The sequence below is a fragment of the Epinephelus fuscoguttatus genome, linkage group LG12, assembly GCF_011397635.1.
Source record: "Epinephelus fuscoguttatus linkage group LG12, E.fuscoguttatus.final_Chr_v1".
Taxonomy (NCBI): domain Eukaryota; kingdom Metazoa; phylum Chordata; class Actinopteri; order Perciformes; family Serranidae; genus Epinephelus; species Epinephelus fuscoguttatus.
Window position 1 is genome coordinate 13,404,155 of NC_064763.1, and position 12,267 is coordinate 13,416,421.

At 41.3% G+C, this 12,267-nt stretch overlaps 1 protein-coding gene across 5 annotated transcripts in view; it reads right to left on the reverse strand.

The window, feature by feature from the left end:
* ncam1a (neural cell adhesion molecule 1a) overlaps positions 1–12,267 on the reverse strand; it is a 422,624-nt gene that overhangs the window by 95,809 nt on the left and 314,548 nt on the right. For all 5 annotated transcript variants that reach the window (XM_049593047.1, XM_049593044.1, XM_049593043.1 and 2 more), the window contains one exon: positions 7,205–7,355. In XM_049593047.1, the coding sequence (XP_049449004.1) occupies positions 7,205–7,355 (151 nt within the window). The remainder of the gene's footprint in view (positions 1–7,204; positions 7,356–12,267) is intronic.

A 12,267-nucleotide genomic window follows, 5' to 3' on the forward strand; every position in this document is an offset into this window, starting at 1 on the left:
ACTACAGTGCCTGTGACCTGCCTGTTTGATTTCTGTAGCCTCCTAGTCTGGTCTAGGTGAGATTATCAGTATGTTTGCAAATAACAGAGATGATTTCACTACTGGTGCTCATGTAGGTCACAAATAACACAAAATACATAAGAAATATAGCACTACATACAATAATATTAATTACTAGGGCTTATAAAAAGTATATAAAGGTTAGTCATAACTACAGTAGTATTAGTAGAAATGAAGTATGTTGTCACCTCTAGGAGAGGAAGAGTAGTTATTTGAACAGTAGAGGTATATATATATATCTTATAAGATTATGTGAGATGTCTACACTTAACATTCTCAGGTGTCCCTTTTCCTTCTTACTGTGAATATTCATAAATCAAGCCAATAAGCTATTAATTAATTTATGATCATGCCTCTCTGGATATGTGTATATTTATGTATAAATGTTTGCATCTAAAAACTGCATATGGGTGTAGGTGCATAAATTGTACTTATGGTCTGGATGCTTTTTAATAAATGTTGGATCAAGAGAAAGGTAAGCCAAACAGTTGCAGCTTCAGTCAGCACTATTTTGATCATTGTCATAATATTTTGACGTTGACTCATTACTATTCTGTTACAATAGTTTTGCATCAGAGATATCAAAGAGTAAACTTAGGTCAAAATAAGATTGTCATGGTTCCACCAGTCCTCTGTGCTGTGTACCCTGAGCATAAATATTGTGGGGAAGACCCACAACCAAGAACCACAACTACCTGCACATAAAATTAAAGTGACACTTGATTGTTTTTTCTTTACATATAGATGAACAAATCTTAGCACCTTGACACTGCCTCTTTAAGGCGGGTATATTACACCATTATGCTGCCTGGCCGTGCTGTATAAAGGATACAATTGTGGTATAGAAGGACAGGGTAGTCTCGCCTTAAAGCCACTGTGGAGGGTAGTATCAGCACTTAAATGGTGTTTCAAAGATGCATTATGCGCATGATCCACTATAGGACATTTAAAAAGTAGCTGTTAGCAGTTAGCAGCTAACTCAAAGAAGAAGAACAACAGCCGTAAATGTCCTCAAACTGGAAAAACAATGAGGTCTGGGTGCTCCCTACCCTCCGAGCAGAGGACGAGATCAGTCACCAACAGACAGTAAATGATTGTTATTGACACGTTAATGCCATTGTTACTGTTTAACAAGCGCTGCTGATGCATGCATTTTAATAACACACTGAAGGCCGACACTGTTGTGTTACATGTTACTCCTTACCCCCCTACTTCTGGTGCCCCTGCTTGGACGACATGCATCTCTAAACTCAGACTTTATTGTGATCTCAATCACACACCTGTATATTTTCTTGAGCCAGGGATGTAAATTGGGGTTAGGGTGGGGCTATTGCTACCTTCCTTTGTCCAGCTCCCTTGCCAGGACATTTTTGATCTTTTATCCCAGCCTTCATTGTGATCTCAACTACACACCTGCAAAGTTTCGTGACTGCATCTTGCACAGTTGGGGTGCTACTGTGGAATAAAATCTGTCCACAGATAGACATACAGACATATAAACACCAGGCAAAGTACTCAAAACTGCTTCTGTGGTAGTTCCTACTACAATAGGTGTCTCCAGGACTACATGTTGCCATGATGAGTCACACTCGCACACACACACACACACACACACACACACACACGAAAACCATCTGTTGTGAGATTGTCACTGCTGGACGAGGTGTCCATTATCAGTTTTCAATTTTAACAGCAACACCTTGGAGTGGAATATCCTGCTTACTGTATACCACGGTCACTTACCAAAGAAATAAAAAAAAGTATGAATATTCATTCATATTTTTATGCTTTATGTAGTCAATACCTTAAGTTTTTCCACAAGCTATTACTCCATTTTCCTAGTAACACGTGAGAGTTTACTTAATACTTGGAACAATTATTACCACCCCATAGGTTCTTTCTCACTGAAATTATTATTAACCACTCCAGTAAATAGGACAAACTTTAGATACGACTTAGCAATGGGAGATAGTCCATTCAGCTCACTGAACCTCTTTCGCTCAGCTATTAGCTAGAATGCTAACTTTATGCTAGCAAAGTCAATAATCGAGTCAAGTAAGTATAATTCAACAGTATGTTTAACAACAACACAAGCCAGCTATCCAGCCATGGCATTGTCCCCAAACTAATATCAAGATTTTGACAAACAAGTGATAAACTGTGACGTTGAATAATGTTGTAACATTGCTGTCACCCGCAGCCTGAAATAGCATTGAATAACCAAAGGAATGTGAGATGATTGTTTAAGCGGAGAGAGGCAGCGTAGTACCTGCAGCGTGTGTTACAGTCTCCATCCTGTGGTGTCCACAGGCAGAGGCACTGACAACTACACTCAGTGTTGGAAATTAATTATAAACAGAGGCTGCATCCCTTACTCATAATAGATACAGAATGATAATATTACACAGCCAGAACATTAATTTAGAAGAGTTAACAAAGTTTCACTGGAGCTATTTAGTAGGTGTTCATTATAGGTTTTTAGTGGACACTCTGCAGCCAATCAGAATTAAGTATTAACCCAGATCATGGTATAACAATAATTAATGGTTACTGTGAGAGTCCACTGACTGCATAAATGCTGATTCTATCATGTCAAGAGTTAAGGGTTTCCTTTGTATGAAGATGGTCAAACTTCAGCATATCGACAGGCTACAAACAATAACTCTCTTTAGCTTCAGTCTTAAAGTATAGCTATCACAATTGCACTTCAAGCCGAGCCAGAGAACATCACATAAGGTATACTGAAATCGGCCAGCTATGCATAGCTTGGAATTTCAAACTGTAGGGCCAGCAGGATAGATATGAGTAGATAAGAAGTGACCCGCTTGCAGCTCAAACAGTGTTTTCATTAGACATTCATGCTAAACAAACCTCAGCCGCTGACAAAACGGAGCTCAAACAGAGAAGATATTAACACTTTCCTATCAGTCCTTCAGCAGCAAGCGTCGACACACTCAGCCCAGCTAATGGGATCATGCTGTGCAGCAGATAGGAAGTTCCATGCTTAGATAACGTCCTCATTGTGTGAGTGGGCGAGTGGTGATAGAGGGGACAGAGAGTGAGAGCTGTGCTCAAGACAAAGCACCTTTTCTTATCGATAATTGCTTGGCAACAGTGAATCAGCTACCTGATTACTTGCTGATTACTCTAGCTAACTGCAAGCCCTCAAACAACTCTATCAATGCTGCGTTGTGATTATATCTCTGAGCAAATTGCTGGCGCATTGAGAGCGGGGCATATTAATCCAATTAAGTGTTCATTGGCTTTATTTATCTCTTTCTTTTTTGCCAAGGTAACATTCGATAGATTTCAATATGAGATCAAGTATGATTTGGCTTCCATTGTGCACATCGAATCTTTCCAAGGATATGTTTTGACTTGCCAATGTGAAAATGTATGCAAACACTGGGGCACAAGTACATTTTTGAGTCTGTAATTTTGCTGGAGGGAAAAGTATGTCAGTTTCTCCTGAGAACAGCGTAATTTTGAGACATACAGTCTCTAAGCATTGAGGCAGTTTTGTTCAGTCTCTGTACTCCAGCACATCAGAGTGCAAGAGAAACAACGACTGTAGAGTTAAAGTGCTGACTTACAGCTTAAATTTCAGGGTGTCTACAGTATATAACTGTCAATCAAAGGAAAAATGGCTCCACGACACTTTTAGTCTGGAGTAAGGATGCTCAAAAGCCGTAGTAATTAGGCAGTTACAAAAAATTGGACAGAGAAATTTTAAGCCTCAAAAGCCACTGCACCTCCAGGCTATGTCAGAACTGATACCTTTGTTTCCATGGTAACAAATCGCAGTGGTACCACTGACCCAGCAAACTCTGCTCTCTCGCCCACCACTTATCCCCAGAAACAGAGGTGACTGCCCAGACGCTGCATCTCCAGAAACATTTCTTTGGTCTTAACAAGCTCTTCCCCTTTTTCTGCCTCTGAATTTTCTCATTTGAATATTTCTGTCTCCATGGCCATGCTTTCATAGTTTTTAAAAATTCTCCTATTAACTGCAGAATTAATTGCAAAGTAAATGTAGCTGAACGGGTTGAGGCTTGATCAGCCGTGTTTTAAGACTTAATTTACCCCTCATAATTAAAACAGTCATGAATCTGACAGCTTTGTGCATCTGATGCCGAGCAGCCTGTTGCACCAGATACAAGCAAGTTGAACATAGTGTTGTAATTTATACAATAACTAAAATCGGATTGCACCACACAACTAAGGTACAACGTAGAGGTATGATAAAAGTTCCACCTCCCCCGAGCAGGTAATTAACTGGTACCTTGGTGGAACGGTAAGAAAATGCTGGACTCTAATGTTAGAAGAGTCAGAGTAAAATGTTCTTCTACCTGGAGCACATTTCCTGCGACAGACTACATCCCTTTACATTCATGATGACACTGACATGCACGCTCAGTCCTCGGCTGTACACTGACTTTATTCTGCTTCACTTTTTCTATGATGGGATTTGCCGCTAGCAGCACATGGGTGCTTGTAACAGAGACTTGTAACTGTCAGTGTGTTGACTTCAGCTGGATCTTTGTGCCAAGGTGGAAGTTTTCCAAGGACTTTTGCTGATGTTGTTATTATCTGTGACAATATTTATGTGTGTTAGAATCATCCACACAACATCAAAGTACAAATCAACTGATTAATGACTGCTGAATGAGGTAAATGAGGGAAAGTTAGACCAACCGCATTTTATGTCACGTGCTGGCATACATTATGTTTTCTTCGTTCTACAAAATAGTCTTGCAGGCTTTTTTATTCATGTTAGAGCAGTGTCTTTCTTTCCCTTGTCTGAAAATGCACAGTGAAACTTCACTCTGCAACAACACTAGAGGCAACTCAATTAAATCACAGTGTAAGTAGAGATGGAGCAAATGAACAGAGTAGTAAGTTTAATGTGAAACTAACCTGTTACAGCCAAGCAGTGAGTGTTGACTTTACTCTTGAACCTATGACAACAGGCTGCAGAACTCTATCTGAAGACAGAATATTTGTCTAGTCTGTCAGTCTGTGTTTGTGAAAAGCTTGTTATTGATTTCTCTACCTACAGGTAAAATCAGCAGCTAATGAACAGAGTCCAGAAAAGCTGTCAGGATGCTGTCAAAAGCCATTTCAGGAAACAGAGGAAACCACTACCTGAGGAAAAACAGACATGTTGAGAAAACGTCTGGGCAACAAAAAAATGTCAATTGCAACGCAATTACTCCTGGAATGCACAGACCATCGCAGACTGATGATATATCAGGGTCAAGTAATGGGATTCTACGATTGACGACAAGTCACTAACACTTTTCAATGACTCCTAATAGCATGACATTTCGTTTGAAGACAGGAGCAGCTGCAGCAGCTGTTCCAGGTCAAGGCTAACAAGAGACAGATGTATGTCTGTAACAAAGTTTCCTTGAAAATAATTCTTTTAACCTTTAGATCCTGACTTCAGTCCCTCCTTTAGTTGAGCATCGACGAATTTATCAAACACTGACACTTATTCTTTGACCTATAATAGTCTATAACGTGTGAAGTAGTGGGTGCTTGTTGAAAAAGACATAAAAAAAAAGAGTAGTCAGAATAAAAAGAATTTTGGGAGAAAAATGTATTCAGCCCAATTGCCAGACGAACTGCTGTATTGTGTGTTTCTGCAAACCAAAGATATGTAGCATTTATCTTATGAAGAAACCTCTGTCTGTCTGTGTCTCTGTTCCACGTTTTTCTCCTCAATGACTTGGTCAATCCATGTGAAATTTGGCACAGTGGCAGAGGGTCATGGGAGGATGCGAATGAAGCAATATTACATCAATTGGCCAAAGGGGGCGCTATAGCAACCAAATGAAATTGCAAACTGTGAATGGGCATATCTCATGCCCCGTATGTCGTTTTGCACAGAGATGCCTCTCCTCATGAGGAACAAATTTGCCTCAAGAACCCATAACGTCCGGTTATATAGATTTTCCGCCACTTTGAATTTTTTGAAAAACACTTCAAATCGATCTCTTCCTAGGAATTTTGACCAGTCTGCATGAAACTCTGTGAACATAATCTAGGGACCAATATCTAAAGTTCCCTCTTGGCAAAAGTTGGAAAACTTACTAAAACTGAGCTTCTAGAAGGCAATGAATATTGCGGAGGGTGTGGCTCATCACATAAAGGTGTATAACATCTCAGTGTATAACATCTCAAGGGTTTCACCAATCACCACGCACATTTGTAGGCCTATGACCACACATAATCTGAGGGCTAATTTCTTATCTAGGCTGAACCGCCATATCGATTTTTACTAAACTTGGTAGATATGTAGAACAGGACGCCTCGAGGTGACTGGAGAAATTTAACTCTAACTGGCAACTGGGTGGCACTATAACAACAGAAAAATGCTTAAAAATGGCTACATCATTATGTTTCAGCATGAAAACCACTTTGTCTCCTTGGAATTATTAGGTTCTAGCTGAATATCTGTCAAAATGGAGTTTTTTATATATTCTTATTCTGTGACAACTTATTAAAATGACATGAGGTGTTTGTTTTTTATAAGTTGTATGTATTTTTGGACTTTTTATTTAGAAAAAAAGGTTCTATCTCCAAAATCAACCTTCAACTTGCTACTCTAAGGTTCTACTTGATCACCATTCAGCACTTCCAAAGCCCACAGGAGGATCAGTCAGGTTCTGCTTCTCTTTTATGTTGCCACATTCCTCAATGCTTGTATAAAACAAAACCTGATACTGCCTTTATACTGAGCTGCTACATTAACTGGCTGGGACAATCCTACAGTGGCTGAACCCAACACAGATGTTTTATTTACCTGCCGTACTGATCTGTACAGAGAATATCTAGAACAATGGTTCCCATCTGGTGGGTCGCAATCCAAAAGTGGGTTGCATGTCAATTCTGAACGGACGCATTAATGTTTTGGAGGTGTAACTACAGAGTGACACAGACACACCACTGCAGTGTATATAAATATAATATAAGTATAAATGTTCACAGTATGCTTAAGGCTGACGCACAAGTATAAATCCCCCTTAACACTCTTAGCTTCATTCATTAGTGAATCAGAACATTACAAACTAAAGGTTGATGTGTATTGACAGCATTGAAACACAATCAGAGAGAGTTTAGGAAGAGTTGGATGACTTACAGCGGACTTCCAGGTACATGTGCTGGTCGTCCTGGCCAATGGAATTGCTGGCGGTGCAGAGGTACTGGCCGGCATACGTGAAGAGGACATTTTTCAAGGTGAGAGAGGACACCCGCGCGTGGCTGCGTACCACAATGTTTCTATCAAGGCTCTACAAAGAAGAGGAGAAAGCAATTAGTCACACTAGTTGTTGCAGCTGTGTGCTGTTGGACTGCATTTCCCAGTGTTCTCCTGTGTTTTCCCTGCCCCTTTCCCCAGTGTCTGTCTGTGGGTGCGTCCCAAGTCTAGTGCTACTGCTAGCTCCTCGCTTGAACCGGAAGTCGTTCGAGGTCCGCCATCTTCTAGGCCGTCCCAAGTCTCTTATTTGTGCAGCGAGGAGCTAGCGCTAGGAGCTAGCAGCAAGCTTTAAGCAGCTACGAGCTAGGATGGTCGAGAGGTTCCTAACAGGAAGTCTTTTTCAGTTTGAGGCCATGACCATACCGTCTGTCCTGCACCTCTCTCTGTCACTGTCTCTCTCTCTGTCTCTGTCTCTCTCTTTCTGTCTCATTGTGTCATACGGATTACTGTTAATTTGTTATGTTGATCTGTTCTGTACGACATCTATTGCACGTCTGTCCGTCCTGAAAGAGGGATCCCTCCTCAGTTGCTCTTCCTGAGGTTTCTACCATTCTTTCCCCTCTTAAAGGTTTTTTTTGCGGAGTTTTTCCTTATCTGCTGTGAGGGTCCTAAGGACAGAGGGATGCCGTATGCTGTAAAGCCCTGTGAGGCAAATTGTGATATTGGGCTTTATAAATAAAATTGATAAAATTGATTGAGGTAGACTGACAGGTCTGATGTCTTATTCACTCAGCAGCTGACTTGTTGAATGATGGCGAGTGGATTTAATAATAGTGATAATAATGATGATGATAATAATAATGATAATGATGCTCATCACAGTGACAGTGGCAGGGCTACAGACCGTTCTTCAATTGCCACAAACTTCGGCAAATGTCTCAATAACAATGGTAACACATGCAAAACTGTGTGACCAAAGTCATGACGGCGGGGGGCAGGGGGTTACGGCTTTGATCAGCGAATATAATGACACTTGGGATGTACGCTAAATGCTGGCTCCGTTATGCAGCAGATCCAGTTGTGCCGCCGTCATCAGGAATGGACGTCGCTTCACGTGACGCTTCAGAGTAAGGCCGTCTCATGTCTCTTAAACCGACAATGCTCGCTCATCGCTCCTAGCGCTAGCTCCTCGCATTTTTTCCTAGGTGGGAGGGGCTAAACAGCTAGCAAAGTCAGCTAGCAGTAGCGCTAGCAGTAATTTAAGAGACTTGGGATGCACCCTGTCTCTTGTGGCTTCCCTTCCCTGGCTCCTGGCTGATTACACTCACCTGGCTGACTACACACACCTGGCTGATCACACACACCTGCCTTCCATCAAGCTCATCAACCTCCAGTCTATATATACCCCTGGTTCTCACCCACTCATCGCCAGAATGTTGTTCAACCCTCTGTGGTAGTTCTCTCAGGCCAGACTTTAAGAAAGGACAATTTATTGATTGTGATTTCCCCGTGTTGTTTCCGCCTTTTTGTTAATCCTGATTCTCCGTATGTTCCAGGACCAGTACGCATCTGCCTCTCCGTTCTCCAACCAACCTGCCAGCCATCCACCCATCTGCTCCCCAGCCAGCCCTGCTCATCATCCCCCTCACCCTTCTCACTTGACCCTTGGACCCTGCTCACCACCATTCATCATTTTTTCCTTTTGTTGGAATAAATCCTTATTTTTTCCCCCAACTGTTTGTGTCCTGCGTGTGGGTTCCCCCAGCGTTCTCAACACTAGTAGCCTAACTTCATAGAAATGGATCTGGCCTCGCCACTTGTGAGGGTTTGTTTTTTAAAAGAGCTTCCTACAAAAAAGAGAAGGAGGTGATGGGTTTCTGTTTCTAGTTTGATTGGAATAAACAGGATAAGGCAAAATAGACGAACTGGGAACTGAACTTCATCAACTAAAAAACCAAACAAAGAAACAGTGATGAACACTCTTTGATTGACGGGTGACCTCCAGTATTTGAATTACAGTGCAAAAACATCACGTGATTAACAGCTGGACGAGACAACATGAAAGAAACAACTGCAATAAGCTGTTAAACCAACACAGACAAGAGAAAAAAGACAGTCTGGTTCAGACAGGAAGATGGGGTCTTTCATTTTTTTATGGAAAAAAAAAATATCAAAGGATAAGGCTGTGGCGTTATTCTATATTTTCTAAGGTGAGCAGCAGAGACAGGATGGGTACTACAACTAACTAGGGATCTGTTGGCAATAAGAAAAACATAGAGATACACCAGCCTTATCCTTTTTAGTGGATGTCACCAAGATTATATTTATAGGTCAAGGTATACGTTTGGGGAAATTCAAGTGGCCAAGGCACACTCAGCAATCTTACAATCATTACAATATAGATGTCAATCTTCAGGGGACAGTTTGGATTTTTTGATGCAGGGATTTTACAGGTATCCATAGTCAGTGTATTATGTGCAGTAGATGTCAGTCGGTGTACCCTCAGTTTGGAGAAGCAGGCTGGAGGAGAGGCTTAGCAATGCTGCAGTGGAGGGGTCAGCAACAAAATGTATTTCAGCCACCTTAAAGAATAATATAACCTGAAAAAATTAAACATTAGGTTATCAGTTAGAGCGTATGCTATATTGAGAGAATTTTCTATTCTGACTGGGAAGATATCAGCGTCTTCAGCTCTCCATCTATGCTGTTGTTATGGAAACCAGCCTCCATTAAAAATAAAATTTCCATGCTGCGACTGTATGATTCCACGCACCAGTCAAGTTTCTTTTAAAGTTTATATCCATGACTGTGTAAACATGAATGCTTCACACACATCTTCCCCCCTGGCAGTGCAGAAGAGCTATACAATCAGCACAGTTTCAAGATTAGAGTCAGCAATTCAGTATCTGACCAAATGTCTCCCCCTCTGTTTCTCAGGTATGACAATGAGTAATGGCCAGAAAAGTGCTTTATGCAGAACATTATGATGTCACAGTGAAGTTGACCTTTGACCTTCTTGATTTACAATGTAGTCACTTCATCATTGTATCCTATTGGATATTTGCGTGAAGTTTTGTCATGATTGGTGTAAGAATTCTTGAGGTATGGCCAAAAACATGTTTTGTGAGGTCACAGTGACCATGACCTTTGACTGCCAACTGACATCTACTGTACGTAATATACTGCCATGTTTAAGTACCCCATCCATCCAATCCCACTTCAAAGGATCTGAACTATCCCTTTTAAATCATATGTTAGTCAAATAAAGTTTGTCTCTCACACACAAACAGCAACACAGTGGATATCATAGCCACTGAGAAACAATCTCTACATCAGCATGGAAATCGGTGAGCGCACAAAGCCCGGGGAAATAAACTTCAAACTCCTACAGTATGTCGATTGCTGTCCCCACTGTTTAGCAGTCTAGTTGCAGGTTTACAACCAGTCTAATTGCAGTTGGAACTCTATAATTGCAGTTGTGACAAATGAATTGTTATACCTTGTGTTTATTTTCCTCGGCAGAGTGCCTTTATTGCCCTGCCTACTCGTCTGAACCTGTTGTATTGTGGATATGGGGGGTCACTGAGGATGCCTTTTCCAGAGCAAGCTCTCAGTGCAGGCGTGCAGACGACATCTAAGTGACCTCACCTGCCTTTTTAATCATGCACTACAACCCAGCTTGACCCGCACATAGAAAGATGAAACCAAAGGATGGGGCTGCTTTGTGTCTTGCTTTGTTGTTTGGTCTCTGTGAAGTTTATAGTCTGACCATTCTCACATGCTGTATTACGTTTCCAGAAAACTAATGCAAAATTCCCACCGGGACATAAATTGAGATATATTCTTGGAAATTTGCTCCAGAAGGTAGCAGGCGAAAAAGACATCAAATAATGAAGAAGAGCGACATAGCCGGCCCCCATAAAAACTCTGGCTGTTAAAAATATAGTAACAGCTTCTCTTCCCTCTGGGCGACACATAGTTCAAACCAACAGGGGATATACATCTCCCTTCCACCTGTCATGATTTGCTATTAATATTTCAGGCATTCTAGGTCCTTCAGCGTTTATGTTTTATAAATAATTGAATGGTATTTTGTTGTATTAGCATTATGGCGTGAGGTGTTATCCTCTACAGAGCAGAGGGATGCAGATGTGGCAGAAACATTTGTGCTGTTTGCTGGAGATCTGAGGGAGTGTCCTGGCACATTTTGAAAGGGCAACATTAATCTTGCCTTACTGCAGTGACACAGGGAGAAACTGCACCGGGCACACTGCTGGAATGTAAACAGGGATAAGGTTAATTGAGAATAATACTTTAATGATACAACAGAAGTAGAAGTGAACAGGCTCACCTTTGAACAGGATTTATTCATTAATTCCAGTGAATGATTTTAATCATACCACTCTGATTCGTCACCAAATTAATTAGGACGGCGCGGTTGTAATGGAAGGCATGGAAATGACTTCACACACTTTCCCCTGTTTGCGTTAGTTGCTGCTTCTTTGCTTTGTAGGGCAAAGCTGACACTCTGTTACATAACCTGTCAATACACATGTTTCGCTTGTCATATATCCTGTACTACAACTGCTACATAGGAGGAGACCGGAGCCAGAATCTGCACCGGCTGTGTTTGTCACTGACGCAGTCAAAGAACCCAGTTCACTCTTTAGACGTGCTGCTTCTATATGTTCGCTAAATTTAAATCAAAGCTGACACAAAGGTTGCTTTTTACAGTAACCAAGATGCAAGAACCTTTAGTTGTGTTTTGTTCTGCCAGCCATGGGCAGATTATGAGACAAATGGCCTCTGGGTAAGGTATGCTAAGGGCCCCACCACCTCTCCTACTTAGGAGCAAGACACACTGACTCTGGTAGTTTTGTGTCTCTTTGAGGTATTTTGCATCCTTTTTGTTGATTTGTGTCATTTTTTTGTTGTCATTTGGGTTTCTCTGAAATCATTTTGTGTCCCTTTCAGATAACTTTCTGTCTGTCTGGTCGTTTTGCTTT